Source organism: Misgurnus anguillicaudatus, chromosome 3, assembly GCF_027580225.2.
Source record: "Misgurnus anguillicaudatus chromosome 3, ASM2758022v2, whole genome shotgun sequence".
NCBI lineage: Eukaryota > Metazoa > Chordata > Actinopteri > Cypriniformes > Cobitidae > Misgurnus > Misgurnus anguillicaudatus.
Window position 1 is genome coordinate 23,169,127 of NC_073339.2, and position 15,976 is coordinate 23,185,102.

At 38.9% G+C, this 15,976-nt stretch overlaps 1 protein-coding gene across 1 annotated transcript in view; it reads left to right on the top strand.

The window, feature by feature from the left end:
- Positions 1-15,976, top strand: part of lmo7b (LIM domain 7b) — a 109,130-nt gene that overhangs the window by 36,134 nt on the left and 57,020 nt on the right. The window contains 3 exon segments of the mRNA XM_055206644.2: positions 8,678-8,885; positions 9,527-9,630; positions 9,716-10,109. Of these exon segments, the coding sequence (XP_055062619.2) occupies positions 8,678-8,885; positions 9,527-9,630; positions 9,716-10,109 (706 nt within the window).

The window sequence follows — 15,976 nt, forward strand, 5'->3', positions numbered from 1 at the left end:
AACAGGCGTTCGGCGGCTTTTTACATCAAAGAACGTCAGTCTATGCCATTTGAGGAGGACCCGCTCATTGATCACCGTATTTTTATAAATCCTGTACATGTTTGGACCTGCCGAACAGGTTGAGCACTTTTATATACTTTGTTGAGCAGAGAGGCAGTTTGACCAGCGGGCTGCGGGAACCGGCCGCACCTCACGCCGCCAGACGGTGTTGCTAATATAACTCGAAATGTATAACTATTATTAGACCGGCCCACCGGGAAAGTCCTGACTCTCCCGATTGCCACTCTGCTACTGGCTGTAGGGAAGTAAGTGCGTTTCGGTCACTGGTCGACCCCGCGAACAGATGTGACGTGCCTCACTCAGCTTCCAGGATTGTCTGAATTCGTTTGTGCTGAAGATCGCATAAAGTTACACCCATTTCAGGCAGGATCATGGACCCCCTCAAGCCAGCATGCACGAGTATGTTAATTGTTTGTTTACTTTCTACACAAAGTTATGATAACGTTATATCTGGATGTCTGCCTATCTCTCTATAGCCTATCCATCTGTCTGTCTGTCTGTCTGTCTGTCTGTCTGTCTATTTATAATCTGCGCTATCAGAACTGTACTTTACTCGTCTTTCTATAGTCACTCTCAATGCTCTCAAGGCGGCTTTGGTAAATTCTCTCCCCAGCGTGACGTCATACAGTGCGTTGTGGGGGAAAGGAGAATCATTGCAAACCGCTGTACTTTTTCATACTTTTTCGGGTTTTGTGATACCCAACAACATAAAATACAATGGATAACAGTTTAAATGTTTATTATCAACAAGCAAATTGCACAAATTCGTTGAAAATTTAACCTGCAACACACCCTTTAAACAGAATTAGTTAAATAAATCAACTTTTTGATATTCTAATTATATGACCAGCACCTGTATTGTACATCTGTACATCAAAAAATAAAAAGTCAAATGTTAATAATTTGTCATGTTTAATGAGCAGGCAACTTTTTTATTATTTATATTAACCCAATACTTTTGCATCATATAAATATTATATATTGGTTTAAATGTTGTTACATTCCATATCTTTTATATAGTTGTTATAAAGGCTATGTTATTGATAATCACTGTACATTTCAGTTTGGTTTCTTTAAATTCTCCCTGTCTTTTCCTTTTTCTTCTGCTTATTCTTCCTTCTCTCTTTCCTTGTCTCTGTCTCTCTTTTTGTCTGTCCTGCATGTAGCCGAAAGATGTCTGGTTCCTCTGAGGATGTGTTATGATCCTGTTCTGTGTTTCCCCTGTGTTGACTCTTATTTTGAAGTCCTGTCCATGTCTACCATATCTGTAGTCCTTTGTAGTTCTTTTGTTCATTGGTCTTTGTGTTGATTGTTTCCCAGGTGTGTCTTGTTATCTTGTTACCCATGTGTATATAATCCCAGTGTCTCAGTTGTCTGGTGTCGGTCGTTGAATGTGTAATGCCTTGTTCCTGGGTCATGGGGCAGGCTTGGACCTGGGTCATGGGGCAGGCTTGGACCTGGGTCATGGGGCAGACATGGAGCAGGATCAAGGGGCAGACATGGAGCAGGATCAAGGGGCAAACCTGAAGCTTGATCATGGGGCAGGAATAGACCCAGATCACAAGAAAAGGAAGGATCAGAGTACACTTCGGCCTCCGCCTCGGTGTCCTCTGCCTCCTTCCTGTGTCCGGGTACTACCCCCCCCCCAAAAAAAAAACTTGGGAAAGCTTCCGTAGACCAGGGTGGCGATATTTCAGATGGTGAATCAGACGAATCAGGTGAGCCAGGTGAATCAGATGAGCCAGGTGAGTCAGATAAATCAGACGAATCAGACAGGACAGGTGAATCAGGCAGAACAGATGAATCAGATGAGTCGGGCGGATCAGATGAGTCGGGCGGATCAGATGAGTCGGGCGGATCAGATGAGTCGGGCGGATCAGATGAGTCCAGGGGTTCGGGTTCAGGGTCTTGAGGAACATAGGGAACAGCAGAGCAGAAGGCAGACCAAACGCACCACAGGGCTATGGCAAATTCAGGGATGATAATGAGACATACCTCTGTGGTGGACGATTCAGGCATGATGGCAATCTTAATGGCAGGTGCAGGATGAACTACCGCCCTCATTGGTGCAGGTGTGGTGGTGACGATGGCTCTCTGAAGTTCAGGTGCAGGGATGATGGTGGCTCTCTCAAAAACAGGTGCGAGTGCAGAGACAGGCAGGATGGCGGCCATTTTGGGAACAGGCAGGATGGCGGCCATTTTAGGCACAGGCAGGATGGACACCGAGGCGGAGGCCGAAGTGTACTCTGATCCTTCCTTTCCTTGTGATCTGGGTCTATTCCTGCCCCATGATCAAGCTTCAGGTTTGCCCCTTGATCCTGCTCCATGTCTGCCCCTTGATCCTGCTCCATGTCTGCCCCATGACCCAGGTCCAAGCCTGCCCCATGACCCAGGTCCAAGCCTGCCCCATGACCCAGGAACAAGGCATTACACATTCAACGACCGACACCAGACAACTGAGACACTGGGATTATATACACATGGGTAACAAGATAACAAGACACACCTGGGAAACAATCAACACAAAGACCAATGAACAAAAGAACTACAAAGGACTACAGATATGGTAGACATGGACAGGACTTCAAAATAAGAGTCAACACAGGGGAAACACAGAACAGGATCATAACAGGATGAGTCTGACTTTGACATCACTCCTTAGCTAGTTTCACCTGCTTCATCCTTCTCACCTGCTCCCAATTCTCCACACACCTTTTGAGAACTCCTACGCACTCTTTTAACTTTTAAAAATTATTGTACTGTTTGTTTTTTAGTGCATTGGATAATTAACTCCTAAGTTGTGTAAATCTACAGTAAATATACTGTAAAGCTTCTTAAATGCAAATAATATAAAGCAAATATTTATACAATAATTATCAGATTATAAAAACCTTGATTTATAACCTTGGTTTGAAAACAAATTAAGGCAGCAGTTTTATACAAGCACAAAGTTTGCTTCCTTTTTAACTCTTTCACCGCCATTGACGAGATATCTCGTCAATTGCGAGAAAACGCTTCCCCGCCAATGACGAGTTTTTCCGTCAATCCGTGTTTTAGGTGTATTACGGTAGAGAAGGGTCTTGCGCATGTCCTCAATGACTTACGGTACTTGCAGGTGCGTAATCAAAACTGCAGAGACGATCGGCGTGAGAGGAAAGTATCAGAAACATTGTAGATCATATAAAAATGAAGAGATACAGCGTTGAACAGGCACTGGAGGTGCTAATGGACTCGAACTCCGATCATTCATGTTTTGATCATTTTGAATCAGATCGGGAACAGGACAAGGTCAGTGAGGGGGATGACTTTACAGACACACAGAGTTTCACGTGTGTGTCACAAAGTGTCGCGTCTGTGTCACAAAGTGTCACGTCTGTGTCACAAAGTTTGCCGTCTGTTAGTCGTGTCGTTGATACCCCAATAACCCGTCGATCTAAAAGAAGACTAAGTGCTCCGGTGTGTTTACGTGAGGGGGATGCCTTTTCAGACACACAAACTTATCCGTCTGTGTCACAAAGTGTCGCGTCTGTGTCACAAAGTGTCGCGTCTGGGTCACAAAGTGTCGCGTCTGGGTCACAAAGTTTGCCGTCTGTTAGTCGTGATACACCAATAATCCGTCGATCTGAGCGAAGACGAAGTGCCCCAGTGTGTCAACGTCTGGATACTGATTCAGAGTCAGACAGCGATACGTCGGACACTTCATGGAGCAGTTCAATGCCAAGGTCTCATTCTACCTTCCCACGTGCTAGAGTGATAAAAGGTAAGACAACATAAGAAAATGTGATCTAAGATGTTTTTCATGTATATATCATGTTTATATCATGTTTGTGTGCGTGCACGCTTATGATTAGTGCTAAATTGCCATCACCTGCTTTTAGATAAAGAAGCATTTACTAAACAAAGGTGTAGTTCACTGACAAGCTGGGAAATTTAGCATTTATTATCAGACCTTTGCCTGATGTTTTCGTGCGTGTGTGCGTGCATGCATTCATACTTGTGTGCGTCTTGCATGCATGCATTCTTGTGCGCATTGTTGCATGTATGCTTGTGTGTGTTCATGCATGCATGCATGCATGTGTGCATTCTTGCATGCATGCATGCATGCTTGTGTGCATTCTTGCATTCATGCATGCGTGTTTGTGTTCTTGCATGTGTGCGTCCTTGCATGCATGCGTGCTTGTGTGCGTCCATACATGCATGCATTCTTGTGTGCGTCCATGTGTGTGTGTGTGTGTGTGTGTGTGTGTGTGTGTGTGTGTGTGTGTGTGTGTGTGTGCGCGCGCGTGCATGCATGCATGTCACTGTTACAGTAATTTTAATTATTCATATAATTATTTACAGGTAGAACACAGCAACAAGACAGACATCAGACACATCAACATGGAGCTGCTGGTGACCAGCCAAGGGCTTCTGTGAACCGTCCGGCTGAAGTTCCTGAACCTGATAGCCATGGTTGGCATGAATCAAACTATCAGAAAAAAAACTTTCCTTTCACCGAGAATCCTGGGCCTCTCAGTGATGCTGCTGCTCTGGATTCAGATGACCCTAAAGACTTTATTGACTTGTTCATTTCTGATGTACTCATTCAAAACATTGTTGATCAGACTAATCTTTATGCACATCAGTGTATACAGGCGGTGGATGACACTTCACAATATGCTAGAAGTCATTCATGGAAGCCTGTCACAGTTTCAGAAATGAAAACCTTTCTGGGGTTGTTTTTTCTTACAGGTATCATTCATAAGCCCGAACTTGAAATGTACTGGTCTACAGATGACATGTTAGCTACCCCCTACTTCAGCAAGGTCATGTCTCGCAACAGGTTTGAAATCATATGGAGATTTATTCACTTCAATGACAATACAGCAAGGCCAGCCAATGACACTGACAGGCTATATAAAGTCCGGCCTGTCTTAGATCACCTTGTGTCAAAATTCCTTGAAATGTATCAGCCTAACACAAACATTTGCATTGACGAGGGTATGCTTCTGTGGCGTGGGCGCCTAGCTTTCAGGGTGTACAATCCTCAAAAAAATATGAGGATAAAATCCTACATCTTGTGCGATTCTGAAACGGGGTACTGTTTTAACATGAAGCCCTATAGTGGAGAAAGTGCTTCCCTGGGAGACACGGTTGTCTCTCTTCTTGATCGCCTAGCAGGTCATGGTTACAGGTTGTTTATGGATAATTTTTACAACTCTGTACCACTATGTGAGCGCCTCCTTGATTTGAAAACCCATGTCTGTGGTACAATTAGAAAAAACAGAGGTGAACCACCCGTCATTCGAGATCTCACAAATGCTGACCTTAGGATTGGCGAAACAGTCATGCGGCACACTGAAAATGTGATGGTCTTGGCATGGCGAGACAAACAAACTGTGAAAATGGTTTCAACATGTCATGTAAACAACATGGAAGTTGTTGATGTATGGCAGAGAGGCTGCCAAGAAAAAGTTGCAAAGCAAAAACCAGCATGCATTGTGGAATACAATAATGCAATGAATGGAGTTGACAGATTGGATCAAAACATTGGGTACTACCCCTTCGTCAGGAAGTCACAAAAGTGGACAAAGAAATTTGTCACCTATCTGTTTCAGATCAGTTTCTTCAATGCTTTTATCATCTACAAGGCAAAAAACCCAGAAGGTAATTGTAAAACTCTCCTCTCTTTCATCAAGAGTGTTATAAAATCATGGACCAGCCAAGCACATGCTGGTGGTGGGGAAGAACGCGATGACCCCCCAAATGAAAACACTCCCAGAGCACCCTACAACAGGGACCCTAGACAGAGGGTGAATGACCTTTTTGCAGTTCATGCACTTGTTCCAATTGCGTCCACCTCGAAAAAACAACACCCGACGAGAAGGTGCAGGGTTTGTGTACGCAAGGGCTTGCGAAAGGAGACCTCATTTTTCTGCAAAAGTTGTTGTGTCCCCTTACATTCTGGTAACTGTTACAAAGTTTACCACTCAAAGATTAACTACAGTGTTTAATTTTTATTTATTTTATGTACATTTTCAAAAAGCAACACCAGACGAGAAGATGCAGGGTTTGTGCATGTAAGGGTTTGACCTCGTTCTGCAAAAGTTGTTACAGAGTTTAACACTCAAAAGATAAATTACAGTGCTTAAATTTTTATTTTTTATATTTATTTTCAATGCTAATTTATAGTTGAAGGTTTTATTTATCAAAAAAACATGAAATCTGAATGTAATTTGCTTAAAAATGCACTCCTTTCAGAAAAATGTGTTTTTCTCAGTTTTTTGTACAAAATGTTCCATTTTTGACAAAACCTACTTGTATTCAAGGGGTGATTACAAATGAACGCATGAAGATACAATAAAAAAAAATTTTTTGTTTAAAAGTAGAGGCTTGGTTCTTTATTTTGATATATAACATGTTTAAATATTCATTGTAGAAAATTTTCTAAGGGCCATCAAAGTTTGGTGAAAATCATCAAAAACGCTGGCGGTGGCTGGCAACTTTTTTAAAAAACGCTGGCGGTGAAAGAGTTAATGAAGCTCGGTTGTGACATTTCTAATTTGGTAACATCCTTATCGATTAATGTTAAATATAAAAATTGCACCATGTAGATGTTAGAGATGACTTAAACAAAGCAGTGTTTGTTTAATGCGCAAATGACATGCAGGTCTACTTCAAGCATGCAGTTGCCAAAGCAAACCTGGAACAGTGTGATGCCCCTTTCTATATTTGTAATTTAGGACTGAAAAAGTTATTTAACAAAAACTTAAGGCCTTTCTGTGTGCCTTACTAAAAGGGATCACAAAAGATCATTATGAGCTTTTCTTTGATGTTTCAAAATTGTAAAACAGAATATGGTTCTGTTTGCACATAGATAAGAACTGGAGCTTTTCGCAAATGATTTTTGTTGTGTCTATCTAATATGTCAGAGTCTAAGTTTGCTGAACTTTATTACTGAAATGTCAGATTAACATATTAACTCCTGTGGGCCAATAAAAATACCAACTCCAAAACCCGTAATTCATGTGAAACTTATTGTCTTTGTTTACAAAATCCTTAGGAATTTACTCCCAAATGAATTTTGGTATAATTTTTCAGACTCAAATCAATCCAAAGGCATATACATATTGAACACAAAATGACATTTTTTGAAAGTCTAGATGTCTTCATTTGTGTGGAAGCTTTACTTCCTGTGGACAAAAGTTGCAACCAGTGCATTTTTTAATTTTTGTTGTTTTGTTTTATGGATGGAAATCATATGGTTTTGTTACAATGGTAAGAGTTTTTTTCTTAGCTTTTTTAATTCAGCTGGAGACATTGTATTTTCTTGAAACACCAATTAACTTAGTTAATCCGTTCTTTCTCTGAAGGAAAAAATATACTAAAAAGGCTAAGACTATTAAAAAAATCAATGTTTTCATGTTTCCCAGATTGCCCACAAGATGCTCTCATTACATTGGGTGAGTTCCTGATACTGGATGTTGCTTCAGTGATTGGCTTATGATAGCAAATATGTGTTGCTTTCTTCATTTCTGATGTAATGTTGTGGGCTGCTTATTGTATTTTTTAATGTGCTGAATTTAGGTTTTCCAAAGCCGGTTTCTTTCTTAACTCTTTCACCGCCAGCGTTTTTTAAAAAAGTTGCCAGCCAGCGTTTTTCATGATTTTCACAAAAGTTTAATGCCTTCCAGACAATGTTCTTCTTCAAATATATAAACATACAATATACCAAATGAAAGAACAGACCCTCTGCTTTCAAAAAAAAAAAAAAACGTTTCATCCTACCTTGAGTAGTTCTTTTGTAATCAGCTTTTGAATATGGGTAGGTTTCTGCAAAAACACCACATTTTGAGCAAAAAGCAGAGACAATTCCATTTTTGTGACGGACTTTTCATAGAGATCCCATTCAGAGTGATCTTTAAAACAGACACGGACATGCAGCAGCTTGCCATAGGGCAATACTTCCGGTTTTAAAAAGTTGCGGAAGGGCGCCACCTAGTGGATAATAGCAATATTGCGGAAAGACGGAAATACTCGTCATTGGCGGGGAAGCGTTTTCTCTTGATTGACGAGATATCTCGTCAATGGCGGGGAAAGAGTTAAAGGACTTGTTTTTAAAATAAATTTACATTTTTGCATTACCCAGACATTTATTTGGGATTTTAACCCACAACCTGTGTGATGCTGAACCAATGCATTGCTCTACCAACTGAGCAGAAGAATGTACTGTAATTGCTCCGAATTTTCCGAAATGCTACAATGAATATGCAATTGTTGTTGTGCCTCTGTTTTTTGTTGCCTTGCTGCACATACCTGTACTGTATGCACAGTTTGCATTGTCATTTCAAAACTTATCTCTGCATCATTTTAAAATGTTTTTTTTTTGTGAACTGTATGTACAGTAAATGTTAAATGTTTAGCTGAGTTTTTGCTGGTTTATCTTTAATTAACTGATGATAGTCTTGATAATGTACCTGCCACAGCCATAACAAAGTCAGGTATTATTAAACCTCTAGATGTCAGTATAACACATTTATTGTAGTGTGAAGGACATGGTTTTCAAATAGTATGCCATATCTTTTGGTCTTATGTATAGATAAGTTATTGAACTGCTATGTCTGTCATCAACTAACAGGAGCAAATCCATGGGTTACATCACACTCGAGCCCATACCACAGGAATCTGACAACTGCCTGAGCTTTGACCCACTGGGGTCGCTGCATGATCAACAGAGATCTGTCGAAGGGCTGACTTTTGAACCCTCAGCTATACACAGAGTTCAGCAGAAGCAGTTACACAGTATACGGGTCAGAATGAAGGAAAGTGAAGCCAAGTGGCAGGAAGTGAGTGACGTGAATCCATTGAGTGAACATCTACAACAAAACAGCAATAAGTTAAAAACAAATTGTGAAATTTCTGTGAAGTAAGTTGCACTAAACAGAAATGTCAAAATAGTTTTCTTTGTTTCATAAGTTTCAAAAACTAACCTTCTGCAATTTGACTGGTTGCTCAATGATAAATAGTTCAGTAAACATATAAGTGATTGCCTTTTTTTCATTCTAGGAATATTCTTTTATTTACCTCAACCCCCCCCCCCCACCCCAAAATACATTTTAAATGAAATATGTTAGATAAAAATTTTCTCTTTTAGTAGAGTACTTTTTGTTTTTTTTTCATGACGTTGTATTTAATAAACAGGGGTTTTGTGTCATTTATGGATCAGACAAATCCAAGACACAGTTTGAAAACTATTTTCTAGACCATTCACAAGTCACACGTTCATCTTTGCTTGTCTTCCAGTCTAAAGACCCAAACACCTTTTCAGGGATTGCCTGAGATTATTTGCTTCTCATCTCTTAGCTAAAATGGCAACATTTTTATTTGTATGCCCATTACCTACATAGAATAGTGCTACAAAGAGCACTGCTGAGCGAATTTACTTAAAATTACTTTAGTATCAGTCAGTTTTTATCTGTTACTGCAGGATCTGAGCAAGTGGAAAAGTCGACGGAAAAGTGTAAACTCTGACCTCCACAGGAAGAGAGAGGAAAGGGAGCTTATTACTAAAGAAGTAGGGACTGGTACGAGGTAATAAAAACACTGTTGCTCATACCTTGATGTTTTCGGTTTGGGTTATTAAACAGACCCAAATTTTTCTCTACCCATTTTTCAGTTCACACAAGATCGCTAGAAGCCACGTGCTTTCCTGTAGAACCTTGGGGCATTCACATACTCCAGACTTTGTAGAGAAGATTCACCTAAACCCTCAGACCTTAGAACAGGCAAACAATGCAGTTGCAACGTCTTCCAGCTCCAACATCCAACATAGTTCATCTGCAGCTGTTGCCGTCTCAGATCCAGAACCCTACCAGCAGCAACCTGGTCCAGACTTAGGGCGGCAGGCCAGCCTTTTAGAGAACATTTATGCAGGTGGAACACGGATATCAGCCACTTTACCTAGAGGTTTCCGAAGGTCAGAAGGTTGCTCACGCCTCTCCATGGGAGTCACACCACGTCCTTTTGGAACCAAGCCATCCAATGTGTCCTTACTGCCCAGAGTATATGCTGTAAGTCCAGTTTTCACTAATAGTCTAATGTTTTAATGGTTCTCATACAGCATACTCTGTCTTCTCTTAATTCTCAGAATTGTGAGACTTGTTTCATGTGGCGTTCAATTGTTTCCTTTGATTTTGTTTCAGTTTATATTCTTGTAATGTGGTTTTCTTGTGTGGCCTAAATATCTCATATGGTATGGATGGTTCATTCGAAAATAAATCTCACCATCATGACATAGAAAATATAAAAAAAATCTTCTGTTGAAACCAAAGAGAATTAGAATTGTACATGAGTTAGACTACTTTTATAGTGCTTTAATCGTGTCTTTGTGTTTTTTGGAGCTTAAAGGGATATTTCACCCTCAAGTTTTTCTAAACCTGTAGATTTTTTTTGTAATCAAGCGGGAAACTTGAGAACTGTTGACTTTCATTAGTAGAAAAAAGAAAATATTATAGAAGTTGTAACAAAGGGCTGCTTACACAAAGCGAGATAAACTGAGAGAATCCAAATGCAGAGAAGTTTATTATAAAATCCACGTAGGCAGGCAAACAAATCCAAAGGGTAATCCAAAAGACAGGCAAGGGTCAAAACCATAACATGAATACAAGAACCATAAAACAAGATCCAGAACACTTGGTATGCAGTGTTACACTAACAATATTGCGCAATGTGAGGTTGAGATTGAACCGGTTTATAGTGACAAACAGGAAGTGAATGGTGAAGTGTGACATGACAGGATTTCAAAATAAAAGACTAGAAACAGAACATGATATCAAAATAAAATACCCTACAGCGAACGGCTGGTTTGCACTACAGCCAGGGCTGGACTTGGACAAAAAATTGGCCCTGGCATTTTGACCCGGACCAGCCCATTACATAGGATCACAAATCTTTGTACAATCTTGACTACCAACTCCATATAATGATTAAGTAGAAAAGAATAAAAGCTGACAAGTGACATTAGAAAAATGTATGTGCTGTAAAAGGCTTTGCAGGTTTTTAAAAATCTGCTAATTGTCTTAAACTAAACATTCTGACAACCTTATTATAAGTCCGAGACCTGATAAATGTTACAATGAAGTCGCAGTCTTGCGGCAGAGCCATGAGTCCCATTACAGTGTGTGCAGAATATTTTGTTCACTTTTTTTTCTGAACACCTTTTACCAATTTCAAACCACAGTAATTTGAGTAACTAACATTCATTTTTCTATGTATATTTTCCCTTGCAATTTCCATGCATGGCATCTTTCTTATGGACATCAAATAATGAATTTCCAGTGTGTGTGTTAAACTTTTTTTTAAATGTAAAAGGAAATGTGCCTAATAATTCTGCACACCAGAATATAAGGTGCTTTTCTCTCCAGCCAGCATCATTAACAATAATGTATTACTTATAAATGCTTTATTCACTAAATTAATGGTAGTATTAAGATTAATTTGGTTTGGAATTAGTTTTTATCAAACATATATTACTGTGATCAAACGTTTGATGTAGCTACCTAATAATTCTGCCCACATTGTATTTTATTGCATTGTCATTTTGGTCTATCACTTGTGTTTTTTTAACTGCATTTATCAAGAGGATATCTAACGACAGTGTTTTAAAAGCAGTTCTGCAGGTCAACTTTGTTCTCAGTAGTCTCTTATTTTGACAGACGCACATTGACGCTGCATGCTTCATAAAAAAGCCCGAAAAGTTGTGATTGGGCTAGCCAAATGTTAAATAAAGAACCAAATGGGCTGCTGATTAGGTGTCTCCTGTGCCGGTCTGTCCGAAAAACAAACAAACATCTTAAGCTATCTTTTTTGGAAAATGCAGTAGGCTACATTGACATGTGTTCGAACAGTCACACGGGACACCTTCCCTCCGCCCATTTATCTAATCTGAGGTACTAAACACAAGTGTTACGTCTTTTCTGACTTCTGGCTTGAACAGTGCTATTTTTAACCTTTCATTGATAAAACTAAAGTGTCTGATCTCCGTAGTTTCGTTTTGAAAGCGTATGGAAGTTGCGCGATCCTATTTCATCAATTGCGCTGAAAATTCAGAGAAAGCTCTAACATATACACATACAAAACTCTGTGCAGCATGTTTACTTGCTAAACAAGTAGCGAACTCCGACATAATATTAGTTTGCGTCAATATAAACTCATCATTACTCCTGCTGGCGTTTAAATGACAGCAGAAGAGACTCGCCCGCCCACCGTCTCACAGACCACCCCCTCACAGTATTCAGGACAGAAGCGGTCGAATGTGGACCAAAGAGACGGATTTAAATACCAGGTGTAAACGTAATGTGTCTCTCTCGTCCACTTGTGATCCGATCGATGAAAACACATCTTAATACCTAGTGTAAACAGCCCCAAAGTCCTCAGCTGATTCATGAAAATAAAGCTGCAGAATCGTCACAGCTGTGTTGAGATGGCAGTAAATATGTGATAGTTTGTTACAAAAATACATTTGAATAAAGTTTTGTTTCATATGGTATTCACTTCTATACTGTTTCCTGTTGTTTTAAATAAATAAAAAAGCATAATTGCTTCACTAAAATGTGTATATAATCACATGGCCTGCATTATCTAGTTCGGCCATTCCCAAAATGTGGTCCGTGAGGGTACTGCAGGTGGTCCGTGTAAAGGCAAAATAAAATATAAAATATATTTTTTAAGAATATGTATATAGAATATTGATATAAGAATATTGATATAAATTTAAATTAAATTGTCAAGTTATTGTGTGATTACTAAAATAGGCCAGTGGCGCTCGGCCGTGACCTTCAAGTTCAGTGCCGTACAAAATGAATCGGTGGATAGCAACAGGTTCACTGAAAAGAAATAAAGAATTCATTCATTCATTCATTCATAGCCTTTATAGGCAATTTATATGAAATGAAATGTTTATAAATGGAATGAATAAGGCCTGTTATTATTTTAATTTCTAGTTCGTTTCTTGATCTCGCGTTTCCGCGGATGTGCTGTTAAGTGGACTTGTTAAACTCTGAAGATTAATAATCCTTGCATAAAATCGCCAAAGGTTTTGATATGTTGACTATATCCAAGTGTTCTTGTTACTGTATGGATTTCATACTAATCCATTGCTATGGAAATAAGCCATGCCCTCGGGCGCTTGAGTAAATAAAATAAATAAAATATGTGGCAGCCGTTTTGTGCAGTAAACTTTCTTTTAACAAACCTGTTGTACTGATGTGGTGACCTATAGTTTTAGTGCTAAGCCTATTTAGAGGGGCAAGATTAATTCAGGACTTTGTGTAGACATATTTTATTATGAGTATTATGAGGTGGTCCGCGAAAATTCTTGATTACAAATAGTGGTCCACACACACCAAAAGTTTGAAAACCCCTGATCTAGTTTGTATACAAGCACAGCTGTCATCTGGCAATACATATTAAATTACAGTCTGCTTGTTTTACTTATTTTTGTCCACTAAAAAATAATGTGTAATATACTACAACCTCTGTCAGTGTTACAGATATTAGAGTTGTCAAGTTACTGATCAGGTGTTAGTGCACCTGTCCCTCATACAAACACATACATTTTCATGCCTGTTATTAGGTTTTTTTAAGGTCATGCACTGCTGCAAGAACCAACAAGCGGATGACATCAAAGTACCGTGAGAGCAATTCCAGGAATCATGCAGAGAAGTCGGATTTCAAGTCACTCCCGCGGTATTGTGATGTCGTCCTCCTGTCGGTTCTTGTGGTTCCGCATGAACTCTAACAAGTCTACTACATTATAGGTCACATGATAACGTCAATATGGTGGATGCTGTCCATACTAACGCAAGTGTACGTACTGTCTTAGCGCATGTTAGGTAGGTACTCAGTGAAATTCAGTACCTACTCAGTAAGTATGTGATTTCGGATTCAGCCATCAGTCCGTTTTAAGACCGTGAAAACCACGGTATACAGATAAGCCAATTGTTTGAAAAATTCTGCGTTTTTTTACACATGAAACAAGAACACGTTATATTGCGCACTGTAAACACAATCAAAGCTTTAAAAACACAGAAAGAACGGGACCTTTAACAGACACTTCACCATTTACTGGACTGGAAAGAGTTGCGTAAACTTGTGTGCAAAAGCAACACAGGTTTGTCACAGGCGTGTCATTTCTAAATGATGACAGAATATTTATTTTTTGGAGAACCAAGCTTATAATAGTGCTGACTTTTAAAAGTCTGAAGATTGAAGTATGCAGTGGTCTTTAATGGCACTCAATTTTTCCACACGAGTAAAAATCCCCAAATGTACCTTCAGTAATTGTTAGTGTCTAAAGGTACACTAATAATTAGGTACCTCTCGCTCTGGTGAAGAAGTGGGGGATATGGAGTGGTTGTTTAAGCAGTGTTATGTGTGTGAAGTTTAGTATTACTCTTCACCACCTGATCATCTTGCAACTGACTTATAAAAAATTTATCAAGTCACTACTACCGCTCTGGGTACTTTGTGAAACCTAAGCTATTGTTGTGTTGGGTGTATGTGTGCTTTTCCATGATAAATTCATCAAGCATGGATAAAGTACACACAGTAAAGGCTTTTTGCCACATACACACTGAAGATTAAATCAACATAAATTGAAATTCAGAGCTTACTTTACTTTTGCAATTTCAAATTATGATCATTAGAAATACATTGAACTTAAGTGGTGATGCAGCACTGGCTTCATAAGAGTAGTGACAATTTTGAAAAATTAAATTCAATTTTATTTATATAGCGCTTTTCACAATTGTTAATTGTTGCAAAGCAGCTTTACATGAGTAGATGTAAAGGAGAACACAGAAAATCAATAGATAATATAAGTAGAATATAACGGCTAAGGTTTAACTGTACAAGCTAGCGTATTAATAACGTAACGTATACAGTAAAGTGCTAAGTTAACCCTTGTGTGGTGTTCATATTTTTGTTACTTAGACAATGTTTGTGGGTCTAGTGGACCCGCTGTACTACTCGTATCTTTAAACCAATGCCGTCATACAAATTTATGTAATATTGTTTACAGATGATTACTTTAGCCTTATTGCAAGTAATATAGACAGAATTTATGGTTAATATTTGTCATTAACCACTGGTAGAGGACTATTTATAGATTAAAGTGCTATTTGTTTTTGTGATAATATGAAATAAGGAAGAAAATTCTATTCTCCTCCAGATGTTTATCTAAAATAAGTATTTTCATCACTTTTTCATCTCAAATAAGTTTTTCATCACTTTTATGTTTAATTCTTTGAACTTAGTTTGAAATTGTACACATTTGTGTCCGTCACAGCACAAGCCCCATCTGAAAAGATGCGGTATCATAACACATCATCCACACTGAACACATAATCTGTTCATGCCAGCCTGCACAACACATAAGAAGCTGATTTTTACTGTGTAGCTGTGTTGCATATCCATTTCTTGCATTTTATAGACGTATATTTCTTCCTGTCCATGTTATGTCCACACACACACTGCAGTACAATGTGTTGCTATTGGCTACAACCTAAAATGATGAAAATGCTTAGATATGAAATTTTACTTTCTCTATTTCTCACTCTCTCTCTCACGCACACTCATACACACACAAACACACACACACCATAGGTTTTGTGGTAAACTCATGGTTTTACAAATGGTAATCAATACACCAATTTACCATGATTACTACACTTTTACTATAATACAACCATGGTTATTTTTTTTATAAGGAATATAATGGTAAAATGTAGAATTGTTCCTTTTAGACAAAAGGTAAAGTTTTTGGGACAGTGGGTGCAGAGAAGTGTTCATGCTTGATATATAACATGTTGTATCCTCGTGCTGTTACAGCAAGTGCAGAAGGACAAAACCCTGCCATGCATCCATCACATATGTACAG